This window comes from Cheilinus undulatus, linkage group 14 (genome assembly GCF_018320785.1).
Source record: "Cheilinus undulatus linkage group 14, ASM1832078v1, whole genome shotgun sequence".
Lineage (NCBI taxonomy): Eukaryota > Metazoa > Chordata > Actinopteri > Labriformes > Labridae > Cheilinus > Cheilinus undulatus.
The window spans coordinates 9,503,995-9,531,034 of NC_054878.1; the positions used below are offsets into that span (position 1 = coordinate 9,503,995).

A 27,040-nucleotide genomic window follows, 5' to 3' on the forward strand; every position below is an offset into this window, starting at 1 on the left:
TGCATCACCCATCCTCTGTTGAGCTTCAGTTGGTGGACAGATGGTCTTAAGTTTTCCTGCAAAATGTATTGATAAAATTGGGAATTCATTTTTCCGTCAATGACAGCAATCCTTTCAGGCCCTGAGGCAGCAAAGCAGCCCCAAACCATGATGGCCCCTCCACCATATTTCACAGTTGGGATGAGGTTTTGATTTTGGTGTGCTGTGCCTTTTTCTCTCCACACATAGCGTTGTGTGTTCCTTCCAAACAACTCAATTTTGGTTTCATCTATGGACAGAATATTTTGCCAGTAGTGCTGTGGAATATCCAGGTGCTCTTTTGTAAACTTCAAACGTGCAGCAATGTGTTTTTGGACAGCAGTGGCTTCCTCCATGGTGTCCTCCCATGAACTCCATTCTTGTTTAATGTTTTACTTATTGTAGATTTGTCAACACAAATGTTGGCATGTGCCAGAGATTTCTCTAAGTCTTTAGCTGACACTCTAGGAGTCTTCTTCACCTCATTGAGCATTCTGCGCTGTGCTCTTGCAGTCATCTTTACAGGACGACCACGCCTAGGGAGAGTAGCAACAGTGCTGAACCTTCTCCATTTGTAGACAGTCTGTCTTACCGTGGACACATTAACATCAAGGCTTTTAGAGATACTTTTGTAACCCTTTCTGGCTTCATGCAAGTCAACAATTCTTGATCGTAGGTCTTCTGAGAGCTCTTTTGTGCCAGGCATGGTTAACATCAGGCAATGCTTCTTGAGAACAGCAAATTCAACACAGGTGTGTGTTTTTTATAGGGCAGGGCAGCTTTAACCAACACATCCAATCTCATCACATTGATTGGACTCCTGGTTGGCTCACTCCTGGCTCCAATTAGCTCTTGGAGAAGCCATTAGCCTAGGGGTTCACATACTTTTTCCATCCTGCACTGTAATTGTTTAAATGGTTTAATCAATAAAAACATGAAAACATATCATTTTTTGCACGGTATTAGTTTAAGCAGACCGTGTTTGTCTATTGTTGTGAATTAAATGAAGATTGGAACACCCTTGATGACCAATTAATGCAGAAATCCAAGAAATCTCAAAGGGTTCACATACTTTTTCTAGTGACTGTATATACAATAGCATATATGAAAATTGCTCTGAAAGCCATGGGTTAACAAGTTGTGATATGCATGTTTAGGAAGAAAATACTTCAATTCAGTCTTCTTAGTCTATATGCACCGGCGTCATTTCTACCTCTCAGCTGTAGTAAGCAGGGACCCCAGATTTAGCAGGTAGCATAGAACACAGTACCGTGTTTGGTAACAGATTTAAGCAAGAGAATAAATGCTTGGACTATAAGTGAAGAGTAAAATGTGAGGACATTTTATGGACTAAAACTCGACAAAAAAGTTTTGAGTTACTGTCAACTAAAACAAGAATAAAACAATAGAGGCTAGAAATGACTAAAATGTGACTTAAACTTAAGGGCATTTAATTTTAAGACTAAAACTGAGACTAAAATTAAAAATAGCTGTCAAAATTAACACTGGGATACAGTTGTGTAAAGCACACCTACACTGGATTGAGGAGCAGTGGAAACGTGTTCTCTGGAGTGATGAATCACATATCTCTGGCAGTCAGATGGGTGAGACTGGGTTTGGTGGATGCCAGGAGAATGTTACCTGCCTGACTGCAATGTGCCAGCTGTGAAGTTTGGTGGAGGAGGGATAATGATATGGGGCTGTTTTTCAGGGTTAGGACTAGGCCCCTTATCTCCAATGAAGGTCAATCTTAATGCAAGCACAGACCAAAAGAGTGGGCAGGTAGGATTTGGTCGGTTTTTATGTATATAAAAAGTACAGTTAACATCTGATCTATTTGAAAATTGCCTTTTAAAGACATGTATGTATGAAAGGAAGACTTGTAAAAATAGCCCATTAAAGACTTGTGAGACCTTACAACCTGCTGTCGTTAATAAAACTCAGTAATCCAGTAGCCTAAGTCATAGTAAAAAGATAGTCATAATCATAAAACAATTTTTAAACTTGATTTTGTGTCAGGGGCTGCAAGGCGGGCTGTTGCTTCACAGCAGGAAGGTTTTCGATTTGCTTTGGGCCTTTCAGTGCAGAGTTTGCATGCCCTCCCTGTGCTGGTGTGTGTTCTCTCCAGGTACTCTGGCTTCCTCTCACCACCAAAGACATGTAGACTGGGTTAACTGGTGACTCTAAATTGGTCGTAGGTGAGTGTGAGCATGCCTGGTTGTCTGTCTCTATATATCAGCCCTGCAATTGACTGGCGCCTCCGGCCTAATGACAGCTGGAAAAGGCTCCAGCCCCCCTGTGATCCCGAACAGGATAAGTGGTATAGAAAATGGATAGATGGATGGATTAAATATCAGTAACAGGACCCAGGAGCTCAGTGTGATTGTTGCTGTCAGTACAACAAGGCAATGCAGAGCTGTTATTTCAGTACAATTTCACATCATTAAATAAGTTTCCTAACATTAAAGTTTAATGTTTTGTTTTTAATATTCTTGGAATGGTATCGCTATAAAAATATACTGAATCCTTATTAATGCATCTCCTTCAAAAGGTTGTGAACTAAAGTGGGCTCCTCTCAGCAGCTGGAAGTGAACCCCACTCCAGCCCTGGGCCAAAACTTTTTTGAACTGCACAGAAAGAAAGAATGCAGTGAATTTTGTGTCTCCTTCAAAAGAAAAGAAAAGAAAAGGCTGGGTAAATAATTCCATGTCAAACTCTTCATGTTTTTCAGTTATCTGCACAACCTCATGCACTATGGCACTGTGCCACGGTGAGGAGAGAGTACAACTGAGCTACAGCCACTGCTCTTAATTTTCAGTCACCTGCTTGAATAATTTAGAAGGAAAAAAAAGGATGGGAAAAATGACACAAAAAAAATCACATCTGTTCTGTGTGCAAACACGATTCTGCTTTAAATAACAGGAAACTGATCACTATTCAGAATTAATTCACCAACAAAGTGGACGACAGCAGCAGCCAGTGATAAATACTGGTAATGTTAAAGTACAGCGAGACAAGTAAGCCTATGTGTTTCTGTTAATGGGAGTATGTTGATGAAGTTATTCTCTGGTTTTAAATTTCCTTTTCATCAGCTCTGATGCCCTGCTGTATTCTTACCCCTCTGTTATTATTTTCAGTCTAGTTTTTGGAAAGTATGCTGGAGTTACTGGACTAACTGAGTCCATTTGCATTGTAGACAAACACTGTCAATGACCTCCTCTGATCATCCCTGCACTGTGCAGCAGGGATTAATCTCTCCTCCTTCCTCCTGTCTGTGAATTTGGATGTTTGTATTGTTTCTTTATTACCTCTGCCAAGGAGGTTATGTGATCGGGTGGGTTTGTTTGTTAGCAACATAACTCAAAAAGTCATGGACTGATTTTGATGAAATTTTCAGGAAATGTCAGAAATGGCGTAAGGAAGAACTGATTAGATTTTGGGAATGATCCGGATCACCGTCTGGATCCTGGAATTTTTTAAAGGATTCTGTACTATTGGGAGATAGGGCTAGTGGCAGAGGTCTGCGCTGTTACCACTTTACACCAGGAGATGGTGGACATGAGTAACTTATACAAAGTTTTGGACTTTACAGAGTTTGTAAGACGCAAGCCCAGTCGAGGAGACGAGTCGGAGCGTAACAGAGAGAAAGGCAGTGAATTGTAACGAGAACACTCACAATGCTGGGAGGAACAGAGGAATATTCACCCTCTGCCATGACTTCCACACGTAGCCAATGCTTTGCCTCACCTTGTCTCCACCCCATCAGGGAGGGAGTAATCAGCGAATTAGATTTTGGGAGTGATCCGGTCACTGTCTAGATCCAGGAATGTTTTTAAAGGATTCTTCACTATTGGGAGATAGGGCTAATGGCAGAGGTCTGTGCTCTCTGAGTGCTTTTCTAGTTTTAAAAATGATTCTGCATCATGTAGTGTATGTGACCCTTTCTTTGCTGTTCAGCTCAGCGGTACAGTCTTCAGTGACAACCTAAAGAATGTTTTTAAGACACATGAAGCATTTTCATGCTTTCATGCCAAATAATTAGAGTATAATGTTTTAAATTCATGATTAATTGGGGCAGAATCATGCAAACTGCAATTTTCTGCAGCCAGACTCCTGCTGCTTCCTTCTCTTGACTCCACCACATTTTAAATCACACACAATGTAACATAATGACGTTAATTGTGATGAAGAAAATAAATGAAGTCTTTACTTTCTGCAGCATAAAAACTCAAGACATTCTGCTTTTCTGTTTGTATTTTATCTCAGTTTAATCAGAACTATGCAAACAAAAGACTAACTGAGTTATTATATATTTCCGACAGCGTCTAGGCATCAAAATTAGAATATTTCTTAGAAAGGAACCGTGCCAAACACTTTGCATAATTGTGGACAATTTTCCCAAACATACCTGAAAGGATAATTTCAGTTCATCACAACTTTGGTCTTATTTTCTTGTTTTGGCTGTCAGATATTTAATCACTACATGTACGTTAAGGTTGACACCTGGGAACAAGAAGACAATATTTAAGAAAAATAGATCAAGACACATGACCTGTCAGCCTATAAACATGCCAACAACTGATCCAAATCATCTAAATCTTTTTATTTAGAGATTAAACCGACAGTTAGGGTAATAATATTGACTTGCATTCTGTTTGCCCTCTGTTTAGAGTGAGGTCAAAGTGTTCTTAATGCTGATGTTGTTGTGCACCATGGACGGCAATCTCTGAGATCACTACCTATAATTTGACAGCAATATGGCCTCTGAGGGACAGTCTGGATGAAAACTTTTTGAAACCCAGGCTCAGCTGATCAGAATCATTTTTGTTTAGCTCTCCCACTTTATGCAAATGTGTGATACACTATTAAGCAAATTGTTTTACAGGCATTTCTTTTCATTTGGATTAGACAACTGAAAAAAGACGGGGAATATGGGGAGAGAGATTTGGGGAAGAGAGCACCAAACACCACCAAGACCAGGAATCAATCCCATGACGAGTGCGTCAAGGACTCAAGCCTCTGTATTTGGTGCCTGCTCTACCAATTGAGCCAAACAGGTGGCTAAGATGGATAAATCTTGCATGGAACTGGTTAGATTGATACAAAAACTTCAATCAAAGACTTGAAGAAATGAGCAGATCGCAATGCATCATTTAGGTATGAGCTGGTTCTATGTGCTGGCTCTTTTATGTGAATGACTTGAGCCGGCTCCCATTTGAGAGCCAGTGAAGAAGAAGTCACACTGACAGGTGTGGCACTGTTCCAAAAGTTGGACTGTTTTGAACTGATAACACTGTGAGAATGTCCAAAAAAACCAGCTGATGCTGGGGGTATTTTTGCATTCAGCATGCTGAGCACTGAAAACACTGACCTACATTCGTTTTATAAAGAAACTGAGCGCTGCCAGTGCAAAAGTTGCAACAATGACACAGGCCCTAACCTTAAACTTCTGCAACAGAAATATATTTGTTTCAGCTAGTTTGACAGACATGTTTATCATTGTGCAATAACATTGATAGATTATACATATGCAGATAATTATGAACTTGGTTTATATTGTTGTCTTTAGAACTTTCTGTTCTTGTTTCTGCTGCTCATGTGCAGGCTGCATCTCATAGCCACGCACTTATTTTGAGATGAGTATTGCTGCAGCATGGAGACCTCTTGTGTCATACCCTCTCCCTTCTGCCAGGCATTGACAGTTTAACCTACCCCAGGGGTGTCCAAACTTTTCCCACAGAGGGCCACAAACAGAAATATATTAGGATGGTGGGGCCACTTTCACAGTTGTTGCTCTAATGATTTTAAAGTTAGTTAAACTAATCCAATATAAGTTAATACATGCTTAATAACTGAGTATGCCTAAATGGCTAGTTAATGGCTAGATAGCCATTTTCAGGATTTTGGAGAGCCAAACAGATATTAGGGGTCCCTGTTTAGCCCTGTTTACCACTGGCTCTGTCCCTGGTGCTGCATTTTGCTGTGATAATACATCAGGATGTAATTAATCAAGATATCATCTTGTCAAGATGTTTGTTTACAGATTTAACATGGTAGCACTGCCTTGTGCTGAAACATGAAGAACAATGCAGTTAAGCACAAGCTTCATGTGTTAATGTGGACCATATTTCATTTTATCTCGAGAATTTTCTACTGGCCAATCAAAACAAGGCCAGGGGCTGCATTTGGCCCCCGGGCCATAGTTTGGACACCCCTGACCTACCCCAGTCCTAACCTGAAGGGAGTATTTTTTAAATCAACATTAGATGTAATCATGCTTATGGACCAGCTTTTATTTTGAAAAAGAGAAGCTGACAACAACCAAAACATATAAGAGGAGAGGTCTGAGAGGAGATGTCTTCATGGCCGTAGCGATCCACTCTTGCTTTTTTTCTAAAGACTTTCACAGCCAATGCGTAGCCATCATATATACCTGTACTTAACAGTATGTATATCTCCAGCCTTGAGACACTTATGTCACAGTAATAACAGCAGTGAGGTGTCAAATGTGAAATCTCACAAAGAGATCAATTTAAAAAACAAACTCAGACATTCTCTGCTGCATTACCACATCAAAAGCTACTAAACTTTGATAGAAATATAGAGACAGAACAACACAATGGAATAAAAAGATGATAGAAAACCTGTAGCTGGCAAATAAAGCCTTTAAAACATCTGACTTTTGTTTCCAGTGTGGTTAGACCTGTGGTTAATCATATTAAGCATGTATAACCAAGGCTATGATCTGTTTCCGTGGGTGTCGGTTTGGCTGCAGGCCGGTAATGTTCTCCACTGTGTCGTCCCTGAGCAGCACTTTAACACCTACCTGTTCAGTCGGAGGCTCGTCAGCAACTTCCTGTCCCGCAGACGTGGAGGCGTCTCCCTGAGTGAGCGAGGAAGGCTCGCTCTCTGCTCCTACGTTCTCACTTGAATGTCTGGATAAACTGGACTCTGCCTGTAGGAAAATACAGAAAATTCCAGTCATTACTGTGTATACTGACAGCATGAGTGTGACTGGAGAGTATGGAGGTTTCTCTTTCATGGTGGATCACTGTGAATGAGTAAGTCCTGATTACAACCAGTTAAACAGTGGTAGTCTCTTAAATACACACTGCAGTGAAACTTCTGCAAATGATGGATGGTGGATACTTTGGCGCTGCAACAGGAGCGAGTAAATGCAGCAGCAGAGTGATGTCACTCTGATTTTTCTTCTGTTTTTCACCCTTACTGCCAAGCAAACAAACAATAAGTCTTGTCAAACTCACTCTTTCTTCACAAGCACCTCCATTTCTGTGTCAGAAAGTTAATTTTCTTCCAGTTTCTTCTGCCTCTCATCTAAATCATCACTGGAAACCTTTAATCTGCTGGTTTATTATCATGCATTTTCATTCTTTAAGAGCCTTGCTTCAACCATTTGAGGGTAAATGTGGGCGTGTGGAGAGAAGAATGATCCGTTCATAAAAATCCTAATGGAGTAGTATTTATCACTGAGGTATTCTCATTTTATTCACTGCATTAATCAACGCAAAGAAAGCACCGGAGGGTGGAACCACATTTTGTAGTCCGTCTGTACATACATCTGTCTGTTATCTCTGGCTTGTCCAGGGCCCTGTCACAGTGGCAACAAGCTAAGCAAGTCAGCCCAGACATCTCTTTCCCCAGAAACAATTCCTAGCTCTTTCTAAATAACTTTAAGGTGTTCCCTGGACCTCCACAGGGAGACGACCAGGAGGCATGGAAAGAGCACTCTGAGGAGCTCTGGAACCCAAACATCACCTCCTCTGGCGAGAAGGCAGAGTCTGAGGATCCATCTATCAATTTATATGTGATTTAATACACTCAAATACATGTCGGTACCTTGCCTGGTGTCTAGCAACACGTCGTACTCTGTGCTGATTTATTCGTATTGTGTAAAGAACGACATGCTGGGCAGCTCACCGCCTCGCTGGCTGCTCACAATGCCCCAGTGCAAAAGCAGAAACCCCAAGACAACGTAAATTATGTGCTTTTCATTGTTTATGTGGAAAAAAAGAGACCAGCGGAAGGAGCTGAATTTCCGGTTTTGTCGTCTTCTACGCCGTCTTTTCTTCCTGGTCCCCATTTGTTTGTGACAACAGCGCCCCTAATGGGCACATATTTCTTGTTTTGTGAGCTTATCACAGAGAGGCATATTTGTTACATTGCCCACGTCAATTTACATTGTTTATTAAAACAAAATATTTGAATGTTCAGGACTCAGGGGCTGTTCACAAGAGAAAGCAATTTTAATAGAAAGAACTACCAATCTCAGAGAAAAGCTACTTTGTCAGATGAAGTCAATGTTATTTATGTTTTGTATTATCTCTTTTTACATTTTGCTTATTTGCACAGCTCTATGTATTTTGTTTTGCAGAGAAGAAATTTACTTTATATAACTTATTATTACTTTACTTGAGTTATTACTTTAATAATTTACTTAATAATTTACTTTCTTGATTTAATTTATTTATTTCTTTATTTCTTTATATACAGGTATACAGTACAGTTTCTTTTCATGTAATTAATGTACATGTCAACCTATGCAACTGATTCAATAAAAGACAGTATTCAGTTCATGTGGATTTAACTCAAAACTGAATGTGTTTTTATTCATTCTTCATGGACAAATACATCAAGGTATATATTGAATATCGAGATATAGTTAAAATATATTGAGATATATATCTTGGTTCATATCGCCCAGCCCTAGTATAGTCAAGTATATTTATAATCAAGCTTGTGATGCACCGGGATGCAAATGAAAGTGCCAAGTCGAATATCTCTCCACTGAAGGATTTGAACTCTGGCCTGAACTTGTGTCTGCAGGTAGACTTGTAATTGTACTGCATGAAAATTTGTTCCTCATTTCATCTAAACACGCCTTTAGAAAAAATAACTGCACAGCAAATACCTGGACTTTCATTTCATCAGGCTAAGAACATCAGCTGATGAAATACTATCTTTGATTGAAATCTCCAGATGAGCTACTGACTTGACCGCCTGATGATTTTGTGGTAAACTGGTAGTTCTGAAGCCAACAATGAACTCTTAAAATCTGGAGTATTCCTGTTAAGAACAGAAACTGACAGCAGCAGAGTGAAGTACCTGACATGATTCTGTTTCAGGAAGGCCAATTTAGGTTGAAATGTTGTCAAAATAAAAGCATATCAGCAGAGGCAGGGATTATATTTCTGGCTGAGAGTGCACGCAGAGAGAAAACGCAGTCGTTCTTTTGTAGCTGATGCTGTCAGAAGCTCTTTTGCTTTGGGGGTTAAATCGCTGACTGAACCCTGAATCAAACGTGATGCATGTTAAAGCTGCTCGTTTGTACCTTGAAGTTGATTTGCTGAGCCAGTTGTTTGGCCTGGTGGTCCTCGGCGCTCGGGTTGCTGTTGGGGGTCAGAGCAAGGAGGGTGGAGCGCATGGAGCAGCTGCACGTCTCGCAACAGAAGTCCTGGGACCTGACGGAGACAGAGACAGTGCATGGTGAGGGCACTGTACTGAAGGGGCAAAGCTGAACCTTTGACATTCAAAGACTTTCAGTTCTTCAAGAAAGGAGTTTTTAAGAGTTTTAAACATTTATCAAACAGCCTGGTCTTTTTTCTCCAGGGATGGGAGCATGGACAAAAACATTATATTAACTGAATGATGTTAAACTACAAATCTTGACATTTTTTACTGCAGCTGGTTGTCACAGCAGCAGAATTATACATTTTGATGTGATTGTAGTGAAAAACAAACCATAAAGAAACCTTTTTGATACAATGGCAACAGAAATAAAAGTCCTAGAGACCCAATATTGGGCAATTTTTAGTTTTTAATAATCAGAAATTAAACAAAATCTCCTATACAGTGTCTAAACAAAAACACTGGCAATATTTCCATATGTTGAGGATGTCTTATTTTCTGTACTCCAAAATACCATGCATTTCAGAATGATAAAATCTCCACATCATCCATCATTTGATTAGTGCAAGCACAAGCCTACCGCACTCAGACACCATGCTGGAGTTTGCTTGAAGATGTGGTCTGAGCCACACTTTGTGTGTACTTGAGCTCAGTCTGCAGAAGATATAGAAGCAACTGTGCCTAAGCACAGGATACAACAGTGAGTTGAGTTAAAAAGGGAATTCTTAATGTTTTCTGACTCTTCAAAAACAGTCACATCCACACAGCACAGGCCCAGTTCATCCTGACCTGCACAGTCGACGTTTAAAGAGGGTTGTTGTTGTCTCAAAAAATAAAGCGTAAAAAGAACTACCACCTGGTATTTCCGTGCTTTACAAGATATACAACTGGTGGATAAGGAAGAAGGGGACAGGTATTTTCTTTAGTGTGAATCATAGAACTGTTAGGACCAAAGTATAAACACTAATCACTGGCATGATGAAAATGTCCAGTAGTAGCAGAAAAAACTCAATTGTCCACTCAGAGCCTGAGAGATGTGCCAATGTGAGTCATAACCTTGATTTCTTCTTCATCTTTCCAGCACATCTGTAGACTAGTTGTATGCATAATACCACCTGCTGTAGCAGACTGTATAGAGACACAGTATGTTTAGTCATGGGACAAAGTTTTTCATGTGAAAGCAGAACCAGCAGGGAAGAGGGGAGGGATGAGCACTCATTCTTAGGCAAAGAATCAAACAACTGTGTCCTATATGAAAACACCCTTACTGATCGTTAGTCAAATTTTAACAAAGACAGGAAACACTGTTTAAATAGCACAGATACTTGAACACATTTTGGAAAAGTGGTTGGAAATGTTAAGAAGCCAACCCACCTTTATTGCCAGTTACATGTCCTTTTTCAAAATGTTGCCAAGGTTCACTATACTGACAAAAGTATTTGGCCACACCTGTTAATTACTGAATTTAGGTGTTTCAACCAGACCTGTTGCCATAATTGGATAAAATCAAGCACCAAGCCACGCAGTCTCTGTTTACAAACATTTGTGATCATAAATGGGTAATTCTGAAGAGCTCAGTGACTTCAAGCTGGAACTGTGATGGATGCCACCTTTGCAATAAGAAGTAGGGGTGGGACAAAAAATCGATACACTGTCACGATCCTCGTCTGTTAAGTTTATTTTTCACCTTTTTCGCACTTTCATGTCTGTTTCATTTTTTGCTGGTTCTAATTTCTCTTTTCTATTTTTAGATCAATCACGCTTCATGCACCGCGCCCCCGCCTTTTCCTCTCCGACTCTCCTTACCTCTTGTGTCACTCACCTCGTCCCCTCCCTCTCCTGTTCTCCGTCCTGCACGCTGCTCCTCACACCGGTCCTGCATCACTAATTAGTCATAGTATAATACTCACCTGCTCACCCACCTCCTTTGTTAGTCCGTTGACCTTTCTTGTCACGTACCAGCTCTCTAGTTTACTCACGTCTTTGTTTTCATCTCGATCTCGACCACGCCAGCCCGTTTTGACTCCGCTCCTGCCTGCTGCTTATTTTGTACCTTTGCCTGTGAGTTTTGGAACTTCTGGTTTTTGACTTTGGACTGTATTAAAGAATCTGATTTTTGCCTCACGTCAACCTGTCTGAGAGTCTGCATTTTTGAGTCCTGCAATTCTGTGTTCTGGTCCATGGTTCTGACAGAACGGACTAACCAGAATGGACTCAGCAGATTCTGATCCTGTCCGTCACGCTCTGAAGGTCCAGGGCCAGAGAATCGCGCAGCAGGAGGAACAGATCTCCTCCGTGCACACCTACGTGAAGGAGATGACCGCGCGCCAGGAGGCGCTGATCCACGACCTGAGCGCGCAGCTGAACTCCCTGACTCAGCTGCTTCACAGAAACATCACACCTGCCACTGATTCTGCCGCCACTTCTGCCACGCTACCTGCTCCGGTCGTCGAGGTCTCGCCGGCTCCACCTGTCGCTCCCTCAGCGCTGCAACTCTCCCGGCCGGAGAAGTTCTCAGGAGATTCCGGTGATGTTAGACCCTTCCTGACCCAGTGTGAACTCCATTTCGAGCTTCAGGCCTCTGCCTTCCCCTCGGACCGAGCCAAGGTAGCTTACATCCTGTCCCATCTCTCCGGACGCGCCGCAGCTTGGGCCACTGCCGAATGGACGCGCAGATCGGCAATCTGCTCGTCCCTGGCCGCCTTCACACATGCGCTCCAGCAGGTGTTCCAACAGACCTCCCCAGGGCGAGAAGCTTCACACGCTCTCCTCAGGCTGAAGCAGGGGAGACGCCGCGCGGCGGACTTCGCCATCGAGTTTCGCACGCTGGCAGCAGAGAGCGACTGGAACCCTGCTGCCCTTACTGATGCCTTTTTCCAGGGGCTCTTGGAGCCCATCAAGAATGCCATGATCTCCATCGACCTTCCTGCAGAGCTAGATCCACTCATCGCCTCGCCATCAAGATTGATCGCCGCCTGTCAGAAAGGGAGAGAGAGAGGGCGTCTCTCCCACCGAGTGTCTCCTCCGCGGAGTTGGAGGAGAGACTCCGCTGACCTCCCTACCCGAGTCGCCCACCTCCTCTGCCCTGCTGCCTCCGGGTCCCACCGCCGAGGAGCCCATGCAGTTGGGTCACACACGCCTTTCCATGGAGGAGAGGCTCCGTCGACAGAGGGATGGGAGATGTTTTACTGCGCCAATTAGGTCATGCCGTGAGTAAGTGCCATGTTAAGGCCGCCTTACACCCCAGAGACAACAACTGCCGGTGAGTGAAATCATCACTGTGAACACTATTAATCATGTCCAGCCCCAAGTACAAGTAATTTCTAATCATGACTGTATCTCGGTGCCCGCTCTAATTGATTCTGGGGCCGAAGCTAACCTGATTCGTTCTCGTCTCCTCAGGATCCTAGCGTTGCCACTGTTGAAACTTCCCCGTCGCGTGGCGGTGAAAGCCGTTGTTGGGTCCCAGCTGGGCAAGATAACGCACCGCACACAGACAGTTCAAGTAAAATTCCCGGACTCACACACGGAAAGAATCAGTTTCCATGTTTTTCGAGGCATGTCACATGACGTGATCCTAGGCCATCCCTGGTTAGCGCTACACAACCCCCAATTAGACTGGGTTACAGGGCAGATCCGGGGATGGGGGGAGAAGTGTAAAGATGCCTGTTTTTTCAAGAGGACAGTCATTGAACCAGTTAGCCAAGACCCGATCTCGTTAACGTTCCCCTGTTACCATGATTTAGCTGAGGTTTTCAGTAAAAGCAGGGCAACCTCTCTCCCTCCTCACCGTGAATATGACTGTGCCATTGACCTGGTGCCGGGCTCTTCCCCTCCTCGGGGAAGACTCTATTCCCTTACAGCACCTGAACGCACCGCCATGGAAGACTACATCAGGGACTCCCTCGCCGCAGGAATCATTAGGCCCTCCACCTCTCCAGCGGGGGCGGGCTTTTTCTTTGTGGACAAGAAGGACAAGACCCTTCGTCCCTGTATTGATTATAGAGGTTTGAACAATATCACGATAAAGAACCGGTACCCTCTCCCACTCATTTCCACAGCGTTTGAGCTCTTAGATGGCGCCAAGGTTTTTACCAAATTAGACCTCCGTAATGCTTACCACCTAATCAGAATCAGAGAAGGAGATGAGTGGAAGACTGCATTCAATACCCCCACTGGTCACTATGAATATCTTGTCATGCCCTTTGGCTTAACCAATGCCCCGCAGTGTTCCAGAACCTAGTCAATGATGTATTGAGAGAATACCTTAACATCTTTGTCTTTGTTTACCTTGATGACATCCTGATCTTTTCTCCCAATGAAGAATCTCACAGGCAGCATGTCCGTCTGGTCCTCCAGAGGCTGCTGCAAAATCAGCTGTTTGTCAAAGCTGAAAAGTGTGAGTTTCACAAACCCACCGTGTCCTTCCTGGGGTTTGTGTTCGCTGAGGGAGAGGTAAGGATGGATCCTGACAAAATCACAGCTGTAACCAATTGGCCGACTCCCAAGTCCCGTAAGGACGTCCAGAGGTTCCTAGGTTTTGCTAATTTTTACCGCAAATTTATTACAGTGCCGTTGCCTCACCCCTGCATGCCCTCACTTCTCCTCACAGGCCATTCATTTGGAGCCCGGAGTGTCAGTCTGCGTTCGGGTCTTAAAAGAGCGCTTCACGTCCAGCCCCTGTCCTCACTCTTCCAGACTCAGATCAGCAGTTTATTGTTGAAGTAGATGCCTCTGATGTCGGAGTTGGAGCCATATTATCCCAGATAAGTTCAATTGATGGTAAATTGCATCCTTGTGCCTTCCTATCTAAGAAATTGTCTCAAGCAGAACGTAATTATGACGTAGGAGACAGGGAGCTACTGGCAGTTAAACTGGCTCTGCAAGAGTGGAGGCATTGGCTAGAGGGAGCCACTCAACCATTCCAAGTTTAGACTGATCATAAAAATCTAGAGTATCTTAAGACGGCCAAGAGGTTAAATGCCCGGCAAGCCAGGTGGTCTCTATTTTTTGACAGGTTTAGATTCACTATTACTTTTAGACCTGGTTCCAAGAATGTCAAGCCTGACTCATTATCTCGCCTATTTAACTCTGCTAATATTAATTCTGTACCCAAGTCGGTGTTATCCCCCTCTTGTTTCATTGCCACACTATCCTGGGAGATAGCTGACCGTGTCAGGGAGGCTTTAGATCAGGTCGAGAGCCCGTCAGAGTGCCCCGAGGGGAAATTGTTTGTTGTACCGGAGCTTAGGGGCGCAGTTATAGATTGGGCTCACACACTCAAGACCTCATGTCATCCTGGCATTTTCAAGACCTTGTTTGTCATTACTCAAAGATTCTGGTGGCCTAACATGAAGAGGGAGGTCACTGAGTATGTCAACGCCTGTACCATCTGTGCTACCTGTAAGTCTCCCAAGCAGAGAACAGTGGGGAACTTAGACCGTTGCCCATCCCCAAGAGACCCTGGTCACACCTCTCCATGGACTTCGTCACAGGACTGCCCCCTTCTGCAGGTAACACCACAGTACTCACTGTGGTTGACCGTTTCGAAAATGGTACATTTCATTCCTCTGCCTAAGCTGCCCTCGGCCAAAGAAATGGCCGAGATCATGTTAAATAAGGTGTTCAGACTCCATGGTTTTCCCACAGACATTGTGTCCGACAGAGGACCCCAATTGCTCTCGTTTCTGGAAGGAATTCTGCAGTCTCCTGGGAGCCAGTGTGAGCCTGTCTTCAGGGTTCCACCCCAAACTAACGGCCAATCCGGCGCCTGAACCAGGAGCTGGAGACAGGTTTGCGCTGCCTTGCTTCCCAGGAGCCGTCCTCATGGTCTGAAAAGTTAGTTTGGTTGGAATATGCTCACAACACCCTACCTACATCTTCCACTGGTTTTTCCCCATTCCATGTAGTGCATGGTTATCAACCACCTCTGTTCCCCTCCATAGACTCTGAATCCACAGTCCCGTCTGCATTAACTCTGGTCCGAAGATGCAGGAGAACCTGGGGAGCACGGCAGAACCTCGTAAAAGATCTGCCGCATACAAAGTTGCAGCGGACCGCAAGAGGGCTCCCGCTCCGAATACAAGGATGGACACAGGGTGTGGCTCTCAACTCGTCATCTGCCTCTGCGTGTCCAGTGCCGTAAGCTCGCACCCAGGTTTGTTGGTCCATTCCCCATCTCTAAGGTCATAAACCCTGTAACAGTGAAATTAAAGCTCCCCAGGACAATGCGTATTCACCCAGCTTTCCACGTCAGCCAAGTGAAGCACACCAGGGACAGCGCTCTGGTCCCTCCGGCCAAGCCCCTCCTCCCGCCCGACTCATCGATGGTGACCCGTTTACACTGTAAGGAAGCTGCTCGCGGCTCGACGTCGGGGCAGGGGTCTCCAATATCTCGTTGATTGGGAGGGGTATGGCCCAGAGGAACGGTCTTGGATTCCCTCCCGCTTCTTTATGGACCACTCACTAATCCATGATTTCCACGCCGCATCCTGATGTTCCTGGGCCGCCGAGCCGGCCCTGAGGGGGCACTGTCACGATCCTCGTCTGTTAAGTTTATTTTTCACCTTTTTTGCACTTTCATGTCTGTTTCATTTTATGCTGGTTCTAATTTCTCTTTTCTATTTTTAGATCAATCACGCTTCATGCACCGCGCCCCCGCCTTTTCCTCTCCGACTCTCCTTACCTCTTGTGTCACTCACCTCGTCCCCTCCCTCTCCTGTTCTCCGTCCTGCACGCTGCTCCTCACACCGGTCCTGCATCACTAATTAGTCATAGTATAATACTCACCTGCTCACCCACCTCCTTTGTTAGTCCGTTGACCTTTCTTGTCACGTACCAGCTCTCTAGTTTACTCACGTCTTTGTTTTCATCTCGATCTCGACCACGCCAGCCCGTTTTGACTCCGCTCCTGCCTGCTGCTTATTTTGTACCTTTGCCTGTGAGTTTTGGAACTTCTGGTTTTTGACTTTGGACTGTATTAAAGAATCTGATTTTTGCCTCACGTCAACCTGTCTGAGAGTCTGCATTTTTGAGTCCTGCAATTCTGTGTTCTGGTCCATGGTTCTGACATACACTAAATATCGCGATACTTCCTGGCGTGATATTGTATCGATATTTTAAAATGCAGTATCGATATTTAATTAATTAGCTAATTATTCGCTTTGTTGGTGCGGTAGTTTGTGGTGTAATTTCACCCCCTGACCGCTAGTTGGCGGCAGGCATCGCTAGCTGGCAGTTGACTCTTGCCTCTTCTCTCTTGAGACGACGAGATCACACGACACTTCCGGCCTGCGTGAGCCGGTTGCTTGTACCTACCCAGCAGAGCGACTTCTGCCGCATTCATAGTGGATTTGTAGACTTATTTTGGCTTCCAAAACATTAAAGACAGCACAAACTTAGACAGGAGTTAGACAGTCGTTTGCAAGATATGCCACGCCAGAGTAAAACACTGAGACAACACAACGAATCTACTATCGCGTTAGCGCTACAGCTAACGGCTAACATCAACAAACAAGCCTGTTGAAGCTACCGCTGGTCTCTACTCGTGCAACCATAATCACAGTCGTATTATTTGTAAGGACCTATCCCGTGTAGTGTCATTAAGAATGACGGCTTCGGTAACACAAGAAAGAAATACTGGCCTGTCACATCATGCCCTCCACAAAACACAGTCCATCAGTCTTAAAGCTGGACATGACGATCAGCTCGTCTCCCATAATCTCCCTCCACAAACACATTATGTGATGACATAAAAAACTGATAAAATATGAAATATAAAGGATTGGGGTACATTCACTCTATAATAATTTATTCCCCTTTTCTTAAAAAAAAAAAAAAAAAAAAAAAAAACACGGGAGCATTTTAATTCAGTGCAACAAATGGGGAAAATCCTCATCTTCAGATTGAACAAAGATAGGTAAAATGCGAGATGATGCAGGACTATACATTTTTTAAATAGCTTAATTCTACATTATTAAATTCGATATTAACTTAAAATTACCTAATAAGTTATACATATATATACTACACACATATGTATAGACTTTATGCACTTCATATTCAGTATTTAGCTCAGTCTGTGTCAAATTCTGTGAAATTGATACTAAATTGTTGTGAATAAACTGAGAAATCCTGCACTTGACCATTTTATAACTATTTTGTATTCTCTAGTTAGACTTATTTTGTGATGTATCGTTATACACATGTGATGTGTATTTTTCCTGATATAGTCTGTAGGCATCATTATCATTCATCTTTTTCACTGGTGTTTAAAAAGCTAACTAAAGATTGCAAAAATCGGCAATATCGTAGAATCGCAATTTAAATCGAATCGGCACCTAAAAAATCGAATCGGGAGAAAAGTGAATCGTCCCAGCCCTAATAAGAAGGTTCATGTATTTTCATCCCTGCTGGATATTCCTCACTCAACAGTATGTGATATATTAGAAAGTGGAAGCGTTTAGGAACAACAGCAACTCAGCCACAAAGTGTGGGGCCAACAACTGTTAAGGCACATGGTGCATGAAAGTCGCCAATGCTCTGCTGATTCCATAACTGAAGAGTTCTGCACTTCCACAAGCATTGATGTAAGCATTAAACTATGCTGCAGGAGTAGGGATAGGAATCGAGAACCAGTTCCAATTAATTTAATCCATCGACATGATTTGCATTTTATCTCAACAATTCCCTTATCCATGCTTTACTCCAACATGCCATGAAAAACATGGCCTCGCGTGAGACAGTCAGTGAACAAGAACAGAGAGGTTGAGGAAATTAACATTTACCAGGGTATACAGTATTGCTTCAAGGTGTTTAAAAAACAGATTATATCAGCACGTTTGGCATGCATAAGCACAACGAGTGGAGCGCTTTATCAAAATGCTTCAAGTCAAAAAATAAACACGTTTATAAGGAGATGTTTACAGGAGCACTGGAAGTGATTTATATTAGTAAAATAGGTTAAATCAGGGCAGAGGATCAAATAAAGTTTCTCTTTTTTCTCTGTCAGTGACACAGACATGTGCTCTCCCTCCTCTCCTCCCAGAGGTAAAATGAGAAGCGATAATCTAAATCTAATATCACAGAATCTGGGAATGTGAAGTAATGTTCAATGTGCTTTTGAACATTTAAAGGCTTGACTTTAATATCATTTTTGTCCACACTGTGCTTCAATGGCGAGCTCCGTCCTGCTGAGAGTTTTCTTTACAACAATCTTATAAAAAGCTAAAGAATACTTAAGCGCATAAAATAACCAACAATCACTGATTAATTTCAACTACATTTCACATCAAACTGGTAAGGATAAGTTTAACTTTTTTAAAAAACCTTCTGTGGATGTATGTAATCATTCATCATCACTGATCTACACCCAGGAAGAAGAATTAAAGCGTTTTTTTACTCATGTTGTCTCAGATCACATTAGAGCCAGCGGTGCACATCTAACAGTTTGACTTTAGAGAAGACAATGCTCGTGTTGTACTCAAAACTACACTATCCCAGACCAAGACTTGCCCGAGACCAGAGAGCACCGAGGACAAGACAAGACCAAGACTTTTCGGGACTGAGACTGAGTCAAGACCAAGACTGAGTCAAGACCAAGACCATAAAAATCAATTTTAAAAACCATGGCAAGGTTGAGCAGTTAAAGAACATCCTCTCTTTAGTTTTAGTTTTCTTTTAAATAAATTTGACAGGTAAAAACAAGATGTCTGCAACTCTTTCAAAGCACAACATGCAAAAATCTCAAATCTTAACAAATCTGTTCAACTAACTTCTTGTAAAAAATAAATCCTTGTACATTTAAAAGCCACTGACAAGTCCAGAATTACTTTAAGTATCTATAAATGAGATGTTTATCTAGATTTGTCAGGTGAATGAGGCCAAAAGTAAGTGTTCAGAGGTATTTCTGACTAGAGATAAGATGGACTGATGTCCAAGTTTTTTCGATGTAGCTATTTGTTGTTTTAGCAAGAGATTTTCCTTATCATCACATTAATGAAGCCAAAGAATAGCAGATCAGTGCTGGTCTCGACAGGTCTTGATGGAAAATCCTCAGTCCTGCCAGTCTGTGACCGAGACGAGACCGAGTAAAAATGCTGAGGTCTTGAGGTCTCAAGACCAAGATCGTTCTTGTGTACTACAACACTAGACAATACCTCGGTGATATAGCTTTGGCTGTGCCATGCCAGCACCATGCCAAGCTATGGCGCGGGTTTATCTATGCGCTGGTATTTACGTGCGTGTATGCTTTTGCAAAACTGACCCCCAGGGGAGGCCGGCCTCACACTTTGAAAACCACTGCTCTGCAGAATGAATGGCACAAATCCCCACAGAAAAAACTTTTAGGAAAGTTTTCCAAGAAGAGTGGAGGCTGTTAAAGCTGCAAAAGGGGGATAACTCCATATTAAAGAATATGTAGAAGACAATGTCATTACAGTAGATGAGGTAATAGTCAGGTGACCAAATACTTGAGTTTGAATTTGAAAGCATATTAAACTATATCTTAAATACCTTCCTTTAACTCTGCAAATGAAAAGCCTGCTTTGATTCAGGAACAAAATAAAAGCTCTATTAATAATGAACATCACCGCCCTTTAATGTTCCTGCTCTCTTATCACAGAACATCAGGTGTAGCTTTCATTAAACCTGAAATATTAACCTGCCAAACTTTAACTCACCAGCTTGTACAATAATTACATTTTTCACAATGTGTGTCACACTGATAATTAAACTGCAGCTTCAGCTTGTAATTCATCAAAAAGTGCAATTTAATTGGTTTAAACACCAAACTTGTTCCACTTTATCCTGAGTGAAAATCAACACTGATGCATAGACGCTCAAACTTTTAACAGATTCATGCTTCAAGGAAAATTCTTCAAGACATGGTCATGTTCTCATATCACAGTGTTACTGGTTTATTCTAGCTTTAATCTCACCATCACACTTGCATCAGGCATGGAACTAGGATTTGTGATGAGAAAATATCCTGCAGAGCAAAAACAGCCAAAAATGTTAGATGCAGGGATTGTGAAATTAAGAACTGTTGTTTAAATCAACGATTTAGCCGATGTGGTTTTTAAATACTTCTTGGTAAAATACTCTGAGTATGTTGACATTATCTCTCACATTTGACCACAACAACTTATCAGAGTTTGTCCAACAGGTGACTTTTTCTGACCTGTAAAACAAAAATATTGGATTCAGCAGCAAGATCGACCAGCTGTGCCAGCGTTAACAATGATTGGACACAACAGATAAACACTTAGAGAAACCTCTGTGACCTAAGTGTCGTTCTTAATGCCAGCAAGACCAAAATGATGTGCTTCTCACAGTCTAAATCACAAGTTCAAGGCAGTGCTCAGATTTTTACCTTAAACAATGAGGCAACTGAGTGTGTTCAAACATATAAGTACCTCGGCTTTTTGTTTGAAGAAAATCTGTCTTTTAACCATCATATTGATTGTCTTGCAAAGAAACTGAGGGTGAAATTGGGTTTCTTCTATTGAAACAAATCTGTTTTTCTTTTGTTGCAAGAAAGAAACTCATTCAAGCAACATTTTTGTCTGTAATGGATTATGGTGATGTTCTTTACATGCATCCTTCCTCATCCTCTCTAAAAAATGTTGGACTCAGTCTACCATGCTGCCTTGCGATTTATCACTGATCTGGATTTTCAGACTCATCATTGTGTTTTACATGAGAAACTTGGTTGGTCGTCCTTATACAATAGAAGGATGGAACAATGGTATATCTTTCTTTATAAGGCTATTTTACATGAATTACCTTCTTATCTTTGTACTTTACTGACTCCAAAAGCTGTCAGTAGCTTGAATCTTCGTTCTCACGGATTCATCATGTATGAGATTCCTCGCACTCGCTCTGTCTTTGGTCAAAGAGCTTTCAATGTTTTTGCTCCATCGTCTTGGTCAGAGTTACAGGGTCATCTTAAACTTGAGCGTTGTGTTAGTTTAGGAGATTTCAAAACTAGAATTAGGGAACATTTGACCAGTGTGTGCACATGTTTTTCTGCTGAAAGCTGCTGATTTGTTGACTGATGTAACCTTTGTTCTATGTCCTGTTTTAATGTCATATATGTGAAACTTATCGTGCTGTTGTCTTGGCCAGGACTCCCTTGTAAAAGAGATTTTTGGATCTCAATGGGAATAAATCCTGGTTAAATTAAGGTTAAATAAAAAAAAAATAAATAAAATAACATGAAAAAAATGTTTTTTTTTTTACATCTCTGTATGTTCAGTATTGTGTTACTGCTCCTGTAGTTTAGGTTTCACTTCTGTAATGCTGAGTTGAGTCAAGCTGCAAGCGACTACATCTTATTTCCTATTGGGGGCATTCACAATAAAAGCCTTCAATAAATATTAACAGCTACAGACTTTTATTGTGACAGAATCATTGGAAGTAGCGTTTTTATCATTGTTCAACTAAATTTCTGCAGCGGTATCGGAGACTTTCTGCAAAGTGCAGTGTTTACAGCTGCATCTCGATTCAGAACTCTTTTGAAGTTTCAAGTTTAAAAAAAAGTTGTCTCTGATCAATTTTTGTTTTGCTCCCACCATCTCTCTGTTCATTCAGTCCATTTAGCAGATCATGCAATGAGACAAAAATCACCTCAAACAAGGGAGATGATCAGATTGTTTTCATGGACGCTGACCTGAATGACTATCGGTATTACACATCTCTCTCGATCAGAATGAAATTTTTTTCCAAATGAGCCGAACTGGAGGATTTTATTCTGAATAAAGTGTTTCATTTTTATTCAGATCAGGCATTTATTCTGATTACAACTGGTCCACATAAACAAAGCTAGATGATGAGTGTGCAGGTGATAGAGGAGAAGACAGATAGCAATGTCTCCTCCTCCCTGAGATGTTTCTTTGTGTCTGTGTGCGTTTAGTAAACAAACTTAAGTTGGATGCTGTCTTGAAATTATTTACTGTGATGATAAAGTGCGGTTATCACTGACACTTGTAATCAGGTTGCTAAAAGCTCAAAAGACGGGGAGACTTGAAATAAAAAAAGGCACCAATATTAATCGATGCATCTGTAAATCCCTAGTAAAAAAAAACAACTTATGGGGCTTTTATTTGCACACAGATCTCTGAAAAACCTTATTTTGTGATGAGCATAACTGTAACTGAAACACTGGGAGATGGAACCCCAATCAAAAAAAAAAAAAAATCTCATTCAACAAGTCCTAATCTGTAAACAGACCCAGCAGTTTTCACAGGAGCTTAATATTCACAGAGGTGTTGAAAGGATGAACAGAGGAACAGAGAATTATAGTAGAAGATTGGACAGTGAAACTAATCAACAATTGGTTTGATGCAGAGCTTCATTTGGATTTGTTGGCAGGTGGTCAAAAATTGTTTGGTGGTCAAAGAAACAAAAACACATGAAATAGAGAACTCACTCCTTCAGAAATTTAAATGCAAGCAGCCTGAGCAGATGGTGGCTCACTGATTGATCAGCCAAGGAAAAGCATAATTTGGCACCTTGATTATGAAGATATAAAGGTTTTAGATGGAGCTGCCTGTTCTTTTCACAATGTGTGTGCATCCTGTGGAGACTTTGGCAGAAAACGGTGCTTCAAAAGCTTTTGTGCGATTGTGGATTTGGCTGCGTTTATTGTTGGCTGCCTCACAATGAATCCTCAGCTGACAGCTCGGTTTCTGCCGTCTCCACCTGTGGCTCATTGGATGCCAGATCCCTGCTGAAAGGTGTCGACTGTTGAGAGCACCTTTACGTCCTCGTGTCAATCCTGACAGCGGGGTGCGATGCAATATCTCTTGGAGAGGGAGCAACACGCCCGCTGAGAGCACTGACAGGCAGGGGAAGAAAAAAAATGTAGAAAAAGCAAGACATAAAAAGTTTGTGGGGATTTGTATCGGGGGAGCTAATCGTCCCTTGCAGCAGCTAATGGTCTGATGTTGCAGCTGTGAGGAGGAGAGATGAATCATGCTCTAAGGAACACCACATCATCACCATGGAGCTCCTCGGGCTAAAGGTGCTACGGATAGATTTGGGTACATTATGGCATTAAATGATCCACATCAGCGTTTTCCTCTGGAGCCAAATTGAAATTGGATTCTTTTCAAGTGAAGTTAAGATGTAGTTGGAGAGAAGCTGGGCTTATTAGGCGTCAGATATTCTCCATGACTCTGGGAGCAATCTAGTCCGCCTTGAGTCATCGTGTCAGTGGACTATGACAGCTTCAACAGGCAGCCTGGGCTTCCTGAAGCAGACGCCATGCAGACAGGCTCCACGGTTGGTTGATGGTTTCTCATATGAATGACTGTTTGAACCCTCCTAAGCGCTGATAATTATGAACAGAGCAATGCCAGAATGGGTGATTTGGTTTCAGATCTGAGAAGAATACTGAGAGAGAGGAAGCGTGTCTAAGATTTTATGTCAGTAATCATTAAAGAAGTTTGGTTCTGGCAATTTCATGTGAAAAATGGGTAGAGGGAAGATTTCAAGGCAAATATATTCTACTAAAAAGGTTTTCAGATTCTTCTAACGGCCTCATGCATGGCTGCTTTTGTCATAATCTGAATGTAAAATTGAGTGCAGAAAGGTCCAAAACTGAGCGCTGTTGCATTAGTCATAGTCATAATTACAAGAATATGACAAGGAGCTCATAGAGGGAGACTGTGGAGGAGATAAGGGACAGCCAAAAGGAGGTTGGTGAAGGCAGTTTGGACCATTTATGCCTTTGGTCCAATGGTCCATCGAACATTTAATCTCATATCACTGCTACTGTCAGAAATGGTTCCCTGATAAATGAGTTTGAGACACTCCATGCTCCCACATTATTTCGAAAGTAGACTACAGAAAGTTAAGCATGGGGACTGGTTAAAATGAGCTTGAAACACAAACCCCAATTACAAAAATGCTGGGACAACATGTAGAATATGTGAATAAAAGCAGAATGCAGTGATTAGCAAATCATTTTCAACCTTTAGGTGCATCTCAATAAATTGGCCTCCAATCAAAATGTTGATTTATTTCAGTTATTTTACTCAGAAAGTGAAACTCATCTATTATATAGATTCATTACACACAGACCGATTTATTTCAAGTGTTTATTTCTTTTCATTTTAATGATTATGGCTTACAGCTAATGAAAACCCAAAATTCAGTATCTCAGAAATCAGACTATTACTTAAAACCAATTAAAAAAAGGATTTTTAACAGAGACATTTCGGACTACTATAAAGTACAAACATGTACAGCACCCAATACTTGGTCTGGGCTCCTTTTTCATGAGGCGATCCGCCTGTGGCACTGCTGAGGTTCTATAAAGCCCAGGTTGCTCTGATAGTGGCCTTCAGCTCTTCTGTTGTCTTCCTCTTCACAGTACCCCATAGATTCTCTATGAGGTTTAGGTCAGTCCGGTTTGCTGGCCAATCAAGCACAAGGATACCGTGGTCCTTAAACCAAGTGCTGGTACTTTTGTGGGCAGGTGCCAAGTCCTGCTGGAAAATAAAACCAGCATCTCCATAAAGCTGGTCAGCAGAAGGAAGCATGAAGCACTCTAAAATCCTGACCTTGGACCTGATAAAACACAGTTGACCAACACCAGCAGATGACATCGCTTCCCAAGCCATCAGTGACTGAAATCTTCACACTGGACCTCGATAGATTAGAAAGAATAGATTCTGTGCCTCTCCTTTCTTCTCCAGACTCTGAGACCTTGATTTCCAAATGAAATGCAAAATTTACTTTCATCTGAAAGGAGGACTTTGGAGCACTGAGCTACAGTCTAGACCTTTTTGTTTTGTCCTTAGCCCAGGTAAGATGCCTTTGACGTTGTCTCTCGTTCAAGAGAAGCTTGACACGAGGAATAAGACAGTTGTAGCCCATGTCCTGGATCCGTCTGTGCATGGTGGCTCTTGAAGGACTGACTCCAGCTGCATGATTGTGTAGCTACTGATCCAGACTGAGAGACCAATGAAAGGCTCAGGAAACCTGTGCAGGTGTTTTGAGTTCATCATCTAGCTAATTAGAGCTTGACACCATGAGTCTCAAATATTTCGCAATATTATAATTTTCTGAGATACCAAATTTCTGGTTTTGAATAGATGTGAGCCATAATCATCAGAATTAAAAGAAATAAACACTTGAAATACATCACTGTGTGTAATTAATCTGTGAATATATGAGTTCACCTTTTTGAATTGAATTATTGAAATAATTCAACTTTCTGATGATAGTCTAATTTATTGAGATGCACCTGTGTAAACAAACAGAAGCTCTGCTTACTCCTCTGTGCCAGAGCTCATTTTAGGTAAACTGAACTAAAGTGGGAAAGTGTGCTAAGCTCTGATGAGTCCACATTTCTAATTGTTTTTGGAAATAATGTCCATCAGGTCCTCCAGGCTAAAGAGGAAAAAGACCATCCAGTTTGTTATCAAGGGAAAGTTCAAAAGCCAGCATCTGTGATCGTGTGAGGGTGTATTAGTGCCCATGGTAGGGGTAACATGCACATCCATGACATCACCATTAATACTGAGAGGTAAAGACAGGTTTTGGTAACATATGCTTCCATTCAGACATCTTTTTCAGACATGCCCCTACTTATTTTAGCAAGACAATGCCAGGTCACAATTAGCATAAGTTACAACAGCATGGCTTCACAGTGAAAGAGTGACGGTGCTAGGCTGGCCTGCATGCAGTCCAGACCTGCCTCCTATTGGAAGCGTATGCAGCATTATGAATTGTAAAATAATTCAATGTAAACCCCACACTGTGAGCAACTTAGAAAGCATAAAAGCAAAATGGAAAAGAATTATACCTCCAACTCTTCAACAATTATATCTTCAGTCTTCATGCTTACATGCCCCTGTCCCAACTTTTTTTGGAACATGTTGCAGGCATCAAATTCACAATGTGTGTATATTTCCAAAATACAATGAAGATTATCAGTTTAAACATTAATTTCCATCCATACATCCATTTTCCATACCACTTATCCTACTTGGGGTCGTGGGGTGCTGTAGCCTATCTCAGCTGTCATCAGGCGAGAGGCGGGGTACACCCTGGACTGGTCGCCAGTCAATCACAGGGCTGACTATAGAGACAGACTAAACATAAAGATTTTAAATAACTTTTTGTATTCAGCTTAAATCTTTTACACAATGTTCTAATTTGAGGGGTAAGTGGGGTTTGGACCTTTGACCATAACATCTTTGTCACAATAAACTAGAGGGATGCACCACTTTTAAAGCTTGACTGTCTGATGAGTTTAATAGGCTCTTTTTATAAGCTCATAATCAAATATTTAAGAAAAGTAATTCCACAGTATCATGGCTCTGTTAAAGACCTTTTATAACTTTAATGCAATATAAGCATGACGTTTCTTATCTGAAAAAGCCCTCAAGCTTAAAGAAGGACATTTTTAAGTTGTTTTTTGTGATCACAGAGCCTGGAGGTGTTTGTCCAATCACATCACAAGCTGACCAACTTCTCTGGCAGTTAACTTGTCAAACACTTGTCACAAACTTGGCAAACTCTGAAAACATTGGACAGGAGCCTTTCCCAGCTGTGCAGAGCCCTCTGTCTGACTGACAGCTCTCAC

At 42.0% G+C, this 27,040-nt stretch overlaps 1 protein-coding gene across 2 annotated transcripts in view; it reads right to left on the bottom strand.

Moving 5' to 3' along the window:
- Positions 1-27,040, bottom strand: part of ube2j1 (ubiquitin-conjugating enzyme E2, J1) — a 92,253-nt gene that overhangs the window by 13,519 nt on the left and 51,694 nt on the right. For both annotated transcript variants that reach the window (XM_041805870.1, XM_041805869.1), the window contains 2 exons: positions 9,368-9,497; positions 6,845-6,973 (listed from right to left, as the gene is read on the bottom strand). In XM_041805870.1, coding sequence (XP_041661804.1) covers positions 6,845-6,973; positions 9,368-9,497 — 259 coding nt within the window. The remainder of the gene's footprint in view (positions 1-6,844; positions 6,974-9,367; positions 9,498-27,040) is intronic.